The following is a 15,755-nucleotide window of genomic DNA, read 5'->3' on the forward strand; positions in this document are numbered from 1 at the left end:
ACTCTGTCCATTAATTGGCTGATATGACCTAGCATGTACTGTATGTGTGCTTGGCTTGTTTGTGTGCACTGTGAATCCTATGATCCCAGGAGGTGGCCCTTAATTCTTGAAATGGCAATTTTCTATCTAGAAGTACCCAATAGCACATACTACTAAAAAAGTATATTTTTATGAAAATGGTTTATTTAGATGAAGCAGGGTTTTACATATGAGCTTGTTTAGGCAATATATTTGTATAGAGACCTACATTGTTTGGGGGTATAGTTTCCCTTTAAGTAACAGGAAACAAACACAGGCAGTGTCTGCTGGACATTTAGCATTTTTTTCAAATAACTCAGGTTGTAAAAGGGCATATAATAAAATGTAATCTTTATTAATCATTAGTAAATATAACAATAAAAAGTTTGATACATTTGGACCATGTGGCACTCATTCATAGGTACGGAGAGATAAAGGACATTGTGAAAAGCTATGCAAAAAAGATGGAGGATTAGAAGATTGTTAGTGAAATATAAAAAAAAGGATGGAGAGTAAGGAAGAAAAAAGAGAAAGACAATAATAAGAACATTGGTTATTGTTTCTCTTATCAGAAGTGGAGCAAACTGATTATGCCTTGCCCCTTAAGTTTCTGATGCAGAAGAATGCTCTCTATTTAACTAAATGTGTTTTGTTTACAATCATAACAAGCAAAACTGACGGCTGCTTTTTGATGTTGCTTAAGCTTAGTTTGTTCATGTGGAAAATAATATGACCAGTTAGTCAGTATGGCCCCCAAATGAAACTGTTTATCATGGAAAAATCATCAGTTCTCCAGGTTTCCCTTTAAACATCCTGTTTACTGAAAATTGCTTGCCTTCTCATTGTCAGGAATCTGGTTGCCATAGAATGTATGTTTTTGGGTTACTCTTTGTTTTGTGTTACGTTGTCTGTTTAGAAGCCAAGTGGTTGTGTAGCAAGATTAAAGAGCCCTGGCAGCTAAGTTGATTTCATTGATTTTTTTCTGTGGTTGTAAAAATCGAACTTTTATTTTCCCGATACTTTGTTCTGCTAAATAACATTCTGATTGGGAAATCTTAGTACTCTGCCTGAGGCTCTTAGCAACCTTTTTTGATCATCAGTATTACTGTATAACTTTTTTGCTCTTGCCATAACGAACTCTCTTCAGCCTATTGAGTCAGTTGTAGTCTATGTTGATAATATACTGGCATATACTGTCTTCTCTTTTTTGGGAAGTGAATGCACCTTATTCTCTAAATGTATCTTACTGCTTTAGTTATTGCTAAAAAGAGTTTTTGCTCTAAAAATAAAGTTATAAATAGATAACTCTGGACAGAATTTACAACTGTATTACTGTTCTCTTTTGACAGTAGCTCAGGAACTAATAGATCCCCAGGGTGGGGGTCTGCCTTCTATGTGGCAACCAAGCACAAGAAAGTCCTCCTGCTCATCCTGTTCACAGAGTGGATCTTCAGATGGAGGACCCTCCAATGGTTGTAATCATGAGAGGTAGGTTACACACACACATTATATAGAAATGTAACAACCATTGTTTAGAACAGTGCTGTCTAACTGGCTGCCCGCGTTCCCCCTCTGTGTGGCCCCCCACCTGTCTGGCTGCTTTGATGGCTTACTCTTGTGTAAGCTTTAAATGGTATCAGTACTGTGATTAACTGCCCCCCCCCCCCCCCGCATGGTTCTCACCTCAGATTCAGGCTGTAAACCCTCTGAATTGTTTAAAAATGTATTCCCCTGTGTTGTTCACACCTTTTAATCTCTGCATTGTTCACCCACTGCATTGTTCACACCTCAGGCTCAGGCTGTAATCACCCACATTGTTCACCTATTCACACCTCAGACAGACTGTAGGAGCAGTAGAAACCCACAAATAATCCCTGCACACTACAAAAAGAACATATACTGAGGTGGTACTGAAATTAAAACGTTTTTTTAATATATATAGTTATTGTGCTGACTGTAGGAGCAGTGCCAGCATTGTGTCACTGTATGCTGCCTGTGTGTGCCATACACACAGGCAGCATAGGGCAAGCAGAGTATGGCACACACAGGCAGGGTAGGGCAGGCAGAGTATGGCACACACAGGCAGGGTAGGGCAGGCAGAGTATGGCACATACAGGCAGCAAAGGGCAAGCAGAGTATGGCACACACAGGCAGGGTAGGGCAGGCAGAGTATGGCACACACAGGCAGGGTAGGGCAAGCAGAGTATGGCACACACAGGCAGGGTAGGGCAGGCAGAGTATGGCACACACAGGCAGGGTAGGGCAGGCAGAGTATGGCACACACAGGCAGGGTAGGGCAAGCAGACTATGGCACACACAGGCAGGGTAGGGCAGGCAGAGTATGGCACACACAGGCAGCATAGGGCAGGCAGAGTATGACACACACAGGCAGGGTAGGGCAGGCAGAATATGGCACACACAGGCCAAGTATGGCACAAACCAGCCAAGAATGGCACACACAGTCAAAGTATGGCACACGCAGGCAGGGTAGGGAAGGCAGAGTATGGCACACACAGGCAGGGTAGGGAAGGCAGAGTATGGCAGGTTTTTGCTGTACTACAACCATTAATGTGGGTATGGTCATGTGATAACACGGGTGTGGTTTCAAGTGGGTGCAGTTTCAAAAAGGGGAGTGGTCAAAACTGGCTTCCATTATCGCCCCTCCACCACGTAGGTCGGAAAAATTCCGGCCCTCGGTACCACAGAAGTTGGACAGCACTGGTTTAGAACATAGGTATGTCAGGTTTTCTCAAAGGAAATTAGAAAAAAATCATGTTTTCATTTTGGCATTAGGCCAATGCCACACAGCGGATTCTTGGCCTTTGGATAAACGCTAGCTAAGAATCCACCCCATGCTCAAAAAAGCTTTTGGTTGTGTGACATGGGGTGGATTCTCTGCCTATGTTTACCCTTGAACATACACAAGTAGTTTCGCACTGAATTCCGCTTATTGTGCCTGCTTCTAGCTGACACACTGGCTCCATGTGCTGTCAGAACAATAATATTTTTGAAGCATAGGGACGGGTTCTTGACCTGCGTTTATCCACAGGCTGAAAATTCTCCCCCATGGAACTTGTAACCTAAATGACATGCTGAAACCTTATGTCAGTGTAAATACCTATAGTATATTTATTTGATACAAATCTTAACTAACATTTTGCACAATTCACATTGTATTAATCTGAACTACAGAATTTTCAATTGATATCACTATTGTGTAGTTTAGTGTATGCTGACTGTGTAGAGCCATTTTTTATACAAGTGCATGTGTGCTGCTGCGTTAATTTCCACTGTTCCAGTTAAACTGTTTTATCGTGTAGCAGTAAAGTAAGCTGTGGATCAGGACTAGTAGACTAAGCAGCTGTTTTATTCTTCTTTTTTTTTTAGAGCTCCACTAAAAATGCTTTGTGACAATATGAAGTATCAGATTGTTTCTCGTGCATTTTATGGATGTAAGTCTTAATAGTTTTTATTTATATTTTATAGGCTATCCATGTACAGCCTTAACATCTTAACCCAATATTGTACATAATGCTTTCATAACTGTTGGAATTGTTATTGTTTGATTTTGTGGGGAGGGGGGGTCTTCAGCAAGAATTCTTTTTATTTGCACAATGAAAAACAAAGTAAGTAGCATTTTAATATACATTAATTAATCATATTTAGTGTTTTTAAAGTTATTCGTAAATGTAATTGTAGTTAAAAATTAGTTAGCTTTTTCTGTTTTCCGGTTATAACTCTTTTCCAGGTGCAGAAAATATAAAAAGTTAGACAGATAATGCTTTGTATAACAATTACACTTCTGTATCATTTTAAAACCCTTAAAAAAGTTTCATGTTAATTCGAACATTGCTTAGAATTACATTTTCTTTTGTCAGAAAGGTGCTTAGAATGATGTTGGCTTCTGTGAGAACTGTAAGCAAACTACTCCTACTACTACTGATTATTTTTACCCCACTGGTTTGTTTCTTGATAAAGGAATGTACTTCTGATCATACACTACCTTATCTTTTAAAGTACCAAACATTGTTAGCTGTAGATTTGCTTTTTTGAAGTTAGTTGCTCATATTCGTTGGTGTAATGAGTTAACAAATAGTTCAGACTATGTCAGTTCTAGATCCCTACCTTAGCATTTAGCATTGGTGGTAATGTAGATTTTCTTGGGGCCCTTCCCGGAAGTAAGTAGGAATTTTTTAAAATAAAGGCTTAGCAAAATGCTTCATTATATATAGATGTGGCTTTGGTTGGAAGTTAATTAAAAAAAAATAGAATCAAAATTTACCAGTTACACCATTTTTATTCAGATGGATGGTTGCAAATGTCTTGTTTTTTTCCAGGGGAATTTAGTGTCCTTTTAGAAGTTGATTCATCAGTTAAAAAAAAGGAAAAGGATCTAAAATTTATCAGTTATAACAATCTTATCTGCAACAGGGCTTGCCTACTGCAGACACCTTTCAACTGTGAGAACACACTTATCAGCGCTGGTTAATCATAAGATTGTGTATCCTGACGTGCCTGTTGATGCAAGCTTTGGGCTGACTGTGGCAATCTGGCAAAAATATTTAGAAGATAGTAAGGTAGGATTTTGTGGTTTTTACTATAGTCGTGAAAAGTTTTTTTCAGTATGTTGTTATTAAATATGGACTCCACAGAAATGTTACCAAAAGAGCAGGTAAGAACATAAGAAAAAAATGAAATCTCTAAAAAGAAATTATGATACAAGTACTTTCAACAAATATTCAACGTACCCACGAAACCCACAAGACAACCCACAAGGTTAATACGTTTTTTTATATGTACATCTGTATTTTTGGTTGTTCAAATCGTACAGTTCAAATTTTTCATAAAATCGTTTAAAATATGTAAGAGTATAATATTAACCCACATTTATGTTGCAGGAATCCTAGTAAAGACAATAATTTAAAGCTTGAAATAAACTCAGGACAAATTTGTGTATTTCTAGAGTATGTTAAAATCAGGTCTGAACTCTGCAAGTGCAACCAGCTGTTTTATAAGGCTGCTATTTTCAGCTATTTTCAACATGTAACAAGTTCCCTACCATGCCACAGCCGAAACCCCGAACAACTTTGCCAATCTATACCTATAGAAAAGTTTATTATGATTTTTAGGCATGCAAAGTGAGATAAGCACTGCTCAGCGCCAGACCTCAATGGGCATACATTAGCCACATACTAAGGTTTATCTTTCTTGAGCATTCATCAGTAATGACATAATAATAATTAACCTGGTGATACCTAAAATGAGTCTTGGTTTGGACTAACTGAAACTCACTATAAAGAAATGAAGAAGCTGTGAAGAAAACTAGGACACAGGCTGCAGTGGCACCCTGTACTTTCTATGGCAAGTGGTAAGGATAGGACTGACCTGTGTCCCATGACACTGTGGTCTGAACCTTGCTGCAGATTTTTAATTATGTGCAAGGAACAGAGCAATCAAGATTAGGAGAATAAGTGCTATCTGAATGAATACTTAGGACATGCTCTTGTGGCCCTTAACACTCCGATACTCTCCCCAGTATTTGCAAGTGACCACTATAGTGTTTTATATTGCTACCTGCAATTACTCTCTGAGGACCCATTTACTAAAGAGGAACAAGCCAGATGTTTAATAAACATATGTTAGTGTTAAAAACGAGGGTTTTTTTTGACACATTTACTTTAATTCAACATTTTTTAAGCAATGCAAACAAAATGAGCAACAACTTGGCAGCAAGCAATGGGCACCTACCACTAGACCAAATACATTAATACTTTGCTATTTGCGCAGTGGTTTGGCACAATCGTGAGCAAACTAAATTATTTATGTAATAAATGATTCACAGTGCTAGTGTATGAAGTACATTATTTTAAAATCAATTTATTTGCAAATTATTTTTTTCTGCTGGGGTTACAGTATGACACACCCACATAAACATATAATATAGGTGAGATTGTATATTTAAAGTTCAAGGTTTATGTGCAAGTTTTCTTCATTGGAATTCTTGTAAGTACCTGTATAACAGTTTGGCATTTTAACGATGTTGTATTAAAAGGGAAGGGCACTTACAACCTTGGACACTCCCACATAATTACAACATTGGCGTGTGCTAAAAATGTTGTCCTGCAACAACTTTTAAAATACTTCTTAAGTATATAAGGAACAATGATATGAATTGCTTTCTATGCTTTGTATTCACACTTTTATTAGCCCTAGGCAGGCTGCTCACTATACTTGTAACCTGTTAGCTTTGAAAATTTGAATATGTGGCCTATTAATTCTCCCTTTAAACCTAAACCTACCATTAGTAGCCTCAGGATTTTAAGGGACTCCAACACTGCTTATTTGTGTGAGAGCTGCATGGGTCAGTAGAAAAAAAGTATACAACCTCACTACTGATGTGCCAAAAGTTCTACTGAAGTGGTTGTTCTGCTTTAATCGCTGTTCAACGATGTGGTTCTCCTAGGGTTGCCACCTGCTTAATGTTGCTTAATGCTTAATGTTGCTTAATGCCAATGCTATTCATAGGGTTAAATAACATAAAATATAGGAAGACAAATAATTTTATTATTTATTTTAGAGCTATGAAGAGCAGGAGCTTTTACGTCTGATTTACTATGGAGGCATTCAACATGAGATCAGGAGAGAAGTTTGGCCTTTTCTTCTTGGACACTATCAATTTGGCATGACAGAAGAAGATAGAAGAGAGGTAAGTTCTGTGCTAAAGGATCACTTTTAAAGTTGCTGTGAATAATGTAAATAACAGCTTACCTTGCTTCTTCTGTGCAGGCTACTCTTGGTGATAAATGTCACTAGTGATAGTTTTCTTGTATTTTGTGGTTTTTGAATTATTTAGCTTTTTGTTCAGCAGCTCTTCAGTTTAGAATTTCAGTACCCTCTATGGTTGCTAGGGTCCAAATTTACCCTAGAAGAGAGGCTAGAAGATAAACAGGAGAGCATCTGGATAGAAAGGTAAGTAATAAAAAAGAAGTAACAATAAAATTGTAGCCTCCTAGAGCAATAGTCTTTTGACTGCCAGGGTCAGTGACCCCCCTATGAAAGCTAAAAAGAGACAGAAGAGGAAGGCAAATAATTCAAAAACTTTCAAAAATGAAGACCAACTAAAGAGATCATTCTATAAAATACTTAAGTTAACCTAAAGGAGAACTCCACCTAAAGACTCAAGGTGGACTAGATGGTCAGATCTTTCCTTGGCACTGTGTCGCTTGGAAAGACTATTCCTATAAAGTAACCCATGTGTCCTATTACTAACCCATGTGTCCTATTACTACTATTCTGTCTGCAGAAATATCTCTTTTCTGTGTATTTGCAATTATTCATACGGATAGGTGCTGTATAAAGACGTGTACTGCCAAACAGAACCTTCGGTAGTGTGCCAGTCCACATTGGCCTACCGAAAAATCAATCACAGCCTTTATTAGTTACCCCCTAGGAACATGCTTGCGTTTCTCCCCAGTTTTTTTTTTTATATTTGCTCATGGGTAAAAAAGTTTGGGTACCCCTGGTTTACTTAATTCAAAGCTTCAATCTTAAAATAAGTATCTTCTAATGACATTAAAGTAAAAAGAACTGGTGCTTAGATGCTGCGCAACATTTTTCTTTCTGAGCTAAAGGGTGTGGCAAGATTCCTTGTGTATTTTAACAAAAGACTTTAATGTATGGAAACTCCTCAAAACTTTCAGCTGCTTTTCCAGGAATTCAAAGCTTGGTATGAAGTATGGTATTTCTACATCTATGTCTGCTGCTACCTGTGTGCTTGCTTTAGACACACCATGACACAAGAATCACAACTGTTTTTTTAATTGAATACTTTCATCTTCTTCTGTAACCGGACCAAAGAATTACAAACTCTTTATTCTAGCAAAAATCTAGAGGCTCTACTGGTTGACTTCTGTAATGATGACAAGCTAACGACAAAGAATCAGAAACATTTGTAATTGCGTTTCCAATTATAAAACAATGTAGCATTTTGTAAGATAAAGAACTCTGTCTTTTAATTCAAAATTTCCTACAGGTAGACGAACAAATTCGTGCCTGCTATGAGCAGACCATGGCAGAGTGGTTGGGTTGTGAGGCTATTGTTAGGCAACGGGAGAAGGAATCTCATGCAGCTGCTCTTTTAAAGTGTTCTTCGGGTGCCAGTCTAGATATCCAAATCCAAAGAATGATGCACAGGGACTCTACAGTCAGCAATGAGGTCAGTAGCAGTCCTGCCCATGTCATAACATGCTATTCACACTCTGATTCTACTTGTAAGCATGCATATTCTGTTTTATTTCTTTCTGTGGTGTAATCACATATTTTCTATTGAAAACAAAGGGACAGCAGCTGCCATTTTAAGTAGCTTCCTGTTCCAGCTCTAGCCTATAGCTCAAATCACACATTCCTAAGGGAGGGGGGAGGGAGTTAATAACATTCTTGTAGAATTGGGGAGCAGGAGAGGGGAGAGAAGAGAGAAAAGCACAGCCTCTGGCCACTGGAATTAAGGATTTTTCTGAGAGGAAAAACACAGGAACAACATGTTTACAAAAAAGGAGACAAGAAATCCTTTGTTTCTTTTGATAGAGGACTGTTATGGCTGTATTTACATAGACCTTTCTGATAAAGCTTACTTAGTATTTACCTTTCCTTCAACTTTAAAGGAACCCCCCCCCCTTAGGTTTTACTCTGGTAAGTTTATTAAGTGAATTATGAAGTACAGTTTTAATACTTGAGTTAACAGGTGTTGTCATTTTACTTAGTTTAAAATCACAGTTGGTATCAAATGAGATAACATTTTGCATATTTGAGTTTGACAATAAGTTAACAGTGTTAGTCTGTTTTTCCCAGATATCAATAACCCTAGAGCAGGGGTGTAATTACAGAGGAAGCAGACCCTGAGGTTGTAAGGGGGCCCAGGAGTGAAGAGAAATTTCAATATATCTTGGTAGATATTAAATTAAATTTGCTCTGGGACCCAGTAACATCTAGTTATGCCACATCTAGCTATTATTGTGGAAATTATAATTTCAGCAGCCTTTTGCATTCAGTTATTTCCTGAAATCACAATAAATAATGTTTTCCACATTTCCCTGTCAACCCTGTGGTAATAATTTTTTTTTACTCATCAACAACCTCCTACTTCTGCTCTTGTCTATGGTCTATGAATAGTGATAGGTGAAATTTTCCCCCAGGTTTTGCAGTTTAAAAACACCCATAGATTCAGTATTGTAAACAAAAGCTGCACAGCTTGGAAAAAGTCACGCAAAAAACATTTTGTGAATTTTCACTATTTTGCCAACTTTGTGGTGAAGTGTCACATAACAGATTTGCCCATCACTAGTTGATACCCATGACCAAGGCAACTGAAACAGTGAGGAAACAGTTGAAACAAGACATCAACCTCAGCAGCAGAACAAAGCTGAATCCAGAATAAGTTTGTTTCTTACTGCACCTATGTCTTAAATTCAAGTTGTAACACAGATATATATGTGCAATACAGACTTTGAGTAGTGTAATACATCAGCTACCCATTAGATGTCATTAGTGTCATGTAAACACAGAAAGACAGGCATTGCATAGGCAAGGTTCAGAACTCCCTCTAGCTGTAGTAAGACTGTTATACACCCCTTCCACCAGTAAAACATATATTAATTATTTCAGTGAGAATTATCTGGGCTGTTTTAGTATATGCCCTTTTTTAAATAAACGGTTTGGGTTTTCCAAATGGGGATGTAGGTGAAATGGAAGCTTTGCATTATGTCTGCAACGGGCCCTTATAAATATGTAACCCATGTGATAAAATTATTTCAAACTATTTCAAGAGTTCATTTTGGGTTTTTCTTATACATTGTATAAAGTGGCCTCATAGATGTTTGCAGTAATGCTAATCTTTAGCAGGTAGTGGCAGCAAATTATTGACAATATAAAACAAGAGGAAGCAAATGTACAGGATGAACATTTTATCTTGCCCTTTCATAAAGTTCTGGGTGGCTTGTGTCCTTTTTAAGCCACAAATGTGTTCCACTAATTATTGAGTGTCTTGGGATAATTTTGACCATATAGTGTATTTCACACTGCGATTAAACAGATTGCTTGTCAAGGGGGTTCTAGTCTACCGTGGTTGTATAAGACATCTTATATCTGATTTAAATCTATATGCATTTTATTTAAAGATTACTTCTTTTTATGGAGGGGCAGGTTTTGTAAGGTGAATTGCAACCTATATACTGACTTCCTTCCATAATAATAACATTGGCTTCAAGTTAGAAAATTAAGTGCAGCTAAGTAGAGGTGTGCCAGAAATGATTTGTCAGATAAAACATTGTTCTTTGTTTCCTTACAGTCCTGGGTGACTGGGTAAAAAATGTATAAGGTATAGGGTAACATCAAGCCATTGCATACTGCTATGCTTTACTTTTTAGGAAACACATCATAGTTTTGTTGTTTTAAAATTAATTAAAACAGATTATTTTTCAGCTTTTCCAAGGGATTAAAAGTTAAAACAGTATCTCTTACTTTGCTCCAGTGCAAAATTGTAGCACTGGTACGACATTTGTCATGTCATCTCGTCGTAAATAAAGTAATACATTTCATTTTCTTTTGGTAATCACCAACATACAGTATTCTGGGTGCTTTACTCATGTTCTCATTGATTGTTTTTGTTCTCACAGTCCTCCCAAAGCTGCAGCTCCGATAGGCAAAATCATGCCCGTTTGCAGAGTGATTCCAGCTCAAGTACACAGGTATCGCCAGCTTTGTTTCCCTGAGGGGTTTGAAGGAAAGGAGTTTTGCTGATCTAAGTACAAACCTTGTATAGTTACATTCCTAGTATTTAAGTAGCCTTTTTTTAAAAAAAATCATGAAGGATTTTAATTTGAAACTATCTATTTTCTGTTTGTGCATATTGACTGTAATTGGTAGGTGTATATATATAACCATATCCCATATGTGGCAACCAATACGATGTTTGGTTTTAAACAGCTCCCTGTAAATACTATTATGATTGGTTGCTATAGGTGACTAGAACTATGCTGTCATATATCATTTAGCAAGTCTTTTAGTTCTGAAATGAACATATAAGGATACATGGTAATGGTAAAATGACCCTTTAAATTTTACAGTTATAGATATTCACTTTTGGTGGTTTACATTGTTCGTTTGATGGGCTTAATTTGTTTTCTTAGTGTGTTTTACACAATCAAATCTCAATAAAGATATGTGTAATTCTGTCACAGGTGTTTGAGTCAGTAGAAGAAGCAGAACAAATAGAAGCCAGAAGTGAAGACAGCAAACCTACTAAGATATCCAATGGAACAGTTGCTAATGGAACCTGCTCTCCAGATTCAGGCCATCCTTCTTCACGAAATTTCTCCATTACCTCTGGGTACTCTGAACAGAGCTTTAGTACCGATGACAATGCCTCTCTGGAGACCAACAAAAACTCTCTGTACTTGCACATGAAACAGGGGACTGCTGAGGTAAAAAAGCAAGCCACCTCAGATATTATTCTGCCAGAGAACAAGACAGCAGAAGTGCTTCCTATTCAGGACAGCTTGGATGGAGAAGTGACCGCTAATGAGAGCCTGGATGATTTTCTTTCAATTACTGAAAGCACAGACGATCTCCTGCCAGACAAGGAGACAGCTGTGCTCTCCGTTGTAGAAACGTGGCCAGACAGTGAAGCAGAGAAAGAGAGCCTCGTAGGAAGTGAAGATAACTTGTCTGAAGAACCAGAGATGGAGAGTCTGTATCCACAGCTTGACTCATTGGTTGTCATTGATGCTACAGTGTGTGAGATGTCTCCGGTTTCTTCAACAGGGGTGACATATTCTGTAAGTTCGCATGTGCAATATATTGTATTGAAGATAGAGAGCCGCCACTGATTCAATTTTGGTTCCATTTAAAAATAAAAAAAATAGTGGCTGGTAATGCAGCTTTAAATATTACAGCAAAATGAAACATGGCACTTTGTTGATATCACTGGTGTTTATTTTAGTGTTTGTTTTATAAATTCTTCTATCTGTATTTTCTGCTCACAATTATAGCAAGAACTCTTGGACATGTACACTATAAATCTACATCGTATTGAAAAGGACGTGCAGAGATGTGACCGCAACTACTGGTATTTCACACCAGCAAACTTAGAGAAGCTACGCAATGTCATGTGCAGGTTCGTAACACTCTGAAGAAAGGGGTTTGATTTTGTACCCTAACCTTACAGGATGAAATTAGCTAACACGCCTTGTTATTTCTTGTGACGTATTCATCATACCGCACAAACGTAGCTTTGTAGAAAATTAAGGGTGCAAAATGCTCTAGCATTTTTAAAATATGTACAGCTTTATTTTACTAGGATTGCTTAACCTTCTTAATAAAAAAAGGTTCTTCAACATCCTTGCCAATAAAGGGGAATTCTGGATAGTTACATCAGAGTATAGGTGGATCAATTAGGTAGAATAGGATCTGTAAGAATTAGGGTGGCCATGCGCTGGGAAATTCTGTGATATCCAACCAGTCAGCCCACTAGCATGCCTATCTTCCTGTTTCATTTCAGCTGACATCCTGATTATAAATACAGGATATGCAGAGGAGCTGCAGCTCCACTTTAGGCTGATGCCACACGCGGCGTAGGGATGAATTTTTCGGCAAGCATACGCTCGGGTGCAGGCACATGTAGCCGATATACGCATGAAAACGCGAGAGAATGCAAAGTCTCGCGTTTTCATGCGTATATCGGCTACATGTGCCTGCACCCGAGCGTATCCCATTCATTCGGGTGCAGGCACAAGTAGGAGGTGTAGGGCTGAATTTTCGGCAAGCGTTTATCCGCTTGCCGAAAATTTCAGCCCTACGCCTCGTGTGGCATTAGCCTTACTTTCTTATTTGTTGATGCGTCATGAACCCTTTAACATGGTGCATCAGCAGCAGAAATTTTCACATGTGTGGTACAAATTGCGTAAGTGCCAAATGAGTAAAAAAGTATTTACTCAATTCATCAGCTCAGTCCACAGATTTAGGCACAAGTGTCTGGCAGTGGGCTAGGGAGATTTTTTTTTAGCACTGCACTAAAGCTGCTAGCCTAGACATGGGTCTTTGGGTGTCTATATAGAAAATATGGCCCTAATAATAGTGCAAAGGTAATGGACAGAAATACTATCTACTATACTGCCAAGCGGTTCCTGCCTCAGTATAAAGCGGTGTGCCCCAGAGCAGCCAGTTTTTCACTGGAGTCACTGGAATCAGTTATTGTTGCAGAGAACAATTTATGATCACCACTTTTGTCCCTGAGCAGTAATCATAACATGCTATTGGGTATTTTTATTTATAAAAGGGTAAAAATGAGAGTATACCCTTTGATAAATATTCCCTTAAAAATCCCATACAAATGATTAGAGAGAGTCGCAACATTTCTCTCTGCCAACTGCTGCGTCTTGTAATTTCTCCTTTTAAGAAATATGCCCCTAAATATCTAGTTGCAGTAAGTGGCGCTATGTATTAAAGTGGAGACAAAATTAGTACTTTTTATCTCAAATTTTTTTTTTAACCTTATAGTGGAATGTCTTGCATTGCTAATAGTGCACTTTGTATTTACTAGCTATGTCTGGCAGCACATTGAGATTGGATATGTTCAAGGCATGTGTGATCTCCTGGCTCCTCTCTTGGTAATTCTAGATGATGGTATGACATTCTGTATTCTTTTGTTTTTTTTCCATCTTAGTAAACATTGATGGGTAATGCCATAATTTTTAGTTTTATTGTGTTTCTGAAAATACTTTAGGGTTGATTCACTAAAGGTCGATAAGTTTTATTGCGCGTTTTTTTGCTTAAAAATTGACGCGAAAAAAAATGCGCGATTAGCTAAAGTATTATCGCATGCGTTGAGTCGCATATTGCGTGCGTTAATTTACACGCAACAGAATGTGTTAATTTAACCGCATTGCGTTAATTAGCGCGCAGAAATAATACTAACACATGATTCACAAACACTTAGATGCGCTAAATATCGCATTTGCCTGTGCGAAAAATAACACCTACTTGAGGCAGGCTGTAATTATAGAAAAGTCATGAGCTTTTGGCAAAACAATATGGACTTTGCAGTGTTATTTATTCAAGTCTGTGTTGGCCCTAGAGTGATGCAGCCTCCAGTTTGCAGGGAAATGGTCATTTTCATAAAAGTAGTTTTACGAAAGTAATGCTGTTTATGGCTAATATGGCGTGTGTTTTTTCGCATGCGTTGACTATTTGTGTGCGTTGCGTCGATTAGCGTGCATTCCGTCAAATACTGCACGAAAATAGCCTTAGCAACTTAAATAACACAAGCAGCATCACATCTAAATTAACGCAAGTATGCTTTTGGTGAATTGTGCGTTAAAGTGATACTGACACTAAAAAATGACTCCTCAAAATATGAATGTACATAAAAAGTTGCCTATAGGTCATGTTGATTGATTTTCGCTGAGAGATTTGCTTTTGTAAATAATGGTTACATGAAGTTCCTAAACCTGACAACTGTCAGTTATAGCTTCTAATGCGAACGGCCTCCTGCTGGACGAATATGGCAGCCCCCTTATAGGGGAACATGGGGGATCAGACAGGTAATATAAAAGCATTGGGCAAATACTTTTATGGCAAAAATGAAGGTCATGCAAAGACAATGTTATGATGTAAAAAAAGGTTTAATTTCTGGTGTCAGTATCTCTTTAAGATGCGAAAAATTAGACGCAATAAAGTTTTTAACGCATGCTTTACATAGTGCACGTTTTAACGCACTTTAGTGAATCGGCCCTTTTGAGTCTAATATTACAATTTTTGGTTTAAACATTATATTCTGTATAATAAATTATAAGAAGTGAAAATTATATTTAAAAAGAAGATTTAATTTCTCATGAAGAGACAGAAATTTGCTTTTTGCACTGTCGAGTATTTTTCTTTTGTCAATATGATGCCACAATAATTTGTATGCAGAGGCAAAGGCCTTCAGCTGTTTTACTGAACTGATGAAGAGGATGAACCAGAACTTTCCTCATGGAGGTGCCATGGACACACACTTTGCAAATATGAGATCTCTGATACAGGTATGAGCCAGCCAGATACTTGCTCAGAGTAATAACTAAGAATAATATAATAATCTATAGTATCAGTTAAAAACTATGGATTCAATGTATTAGCAATCAATTTACATTTTTCTGTGCCAGAAATTCTGTTTTACGAAGATAGATGTTCACATTAGCTCCCTTTAACTCTAGTAAAAACACTGCTGTTCGTGCAGTCAGGCACTACTAGAGCTCATAAACCTAGCTCGCCGCCCCACACTGTTGTGGCATACAGTTCAAAGCAAAGCAAATGCCTGTTAAATGTCTGCTGTTAAAAATGCTAGCGAGTTTTACATTTAAAATCCTTTCCCACCAAGTTGCAGGAAGAGCAGTATTATAATTCTATGTAACTATCATGGATTTCACATTTGTTCTTTCTTGGCAGATTTTGGATTCAGAACTTTTTGAACTTATGCATCAAAATGGTGACTACACTCATTTCTACTTCTGCTACCGCTGGTTCCTTCTCGACTTTAAACGGGGTAAGCTGTTACTACTGTCTGCACTGATAGTTTGCCACATTGTGCTTTAAATTACAACCTCAAGTTATAGTAGTACAGGCATATTAAATAAAGTTTTTGTTATATTTTTCTTTTATAAAGAAACTTTTGGGTTTTTTAGAGTAGCATTAGCACAGCTGTATTC

General features: G+C 37.7%; 2 protein-coding genes across 5 annotated transcripts in view; one reads left to right on the forward strand and one right to left on the reverse strand.

The window, feature by feature from the left end:
• sgsm1 (small G protein signaling modulator 1) overlaps positions 1–15,755 on the forward strand; it is a 101,679-nt gene that overhangs the window by 77,350 nt on the left and 8,574 nt on the right. For 3 of the 4 annotated variants that reach the window (XR_004223461.1, NM_001112951.2, XM_031905007.1), the window contains 11 exon segments: positions 1,368–1,506; positions 3,406–3,470; positions 4,450–4,595; positions 6,596–6,724; positions 8,051–8,233; positions 10,689–10,760; positions 11,253–11,849; positions 12,063–12,187; positions 13,613–13,695; positions 14,983–15,092; positions 15,496–15,592. Coding sequence is in view for 3 of the 4 variants with exons in the window: in NM_001112951.2 (NP_001106422.2) it covers positions 1,368–1,506; positions 3,406–3,470; positions 4,450–4,595; positions 6,596–6,724; positions 8,051–8,233; positions 10,689–10,760; positions 11,253–11,849; positions 12,063–12,187; positions 13,613–13,695; positions 14,983–15,092; positions 15,496–15,592 (1,746 nt within the window). In the remaining variant the exon portion in view is untranslated. 4 annotated transcript variants of the gene reach the window in all.
• The window catches only part of tmem211 (transmembrane protein 211), a 68,544-nt gene that overhangs the window by 14,154 nt on the left and 38,635 nt on the right, over positions 1–15,755 (reverse strand).

This window comes from Xenopus tropicalis, chromosome 1 (assembly GCF_000004195.4).
Source record: "Xenopus tropicalis strain Nigerian chromosome 1, UCB_Xtro_10.0, whole genome shotgun sequence".
NCBI classification, from domain to species: domain Eukaryota; kingdom Metazoa; phylum Chordata; class Amphibia; order Anura; family Pipidae; genus Xenopus; species Xenopus tropicalis.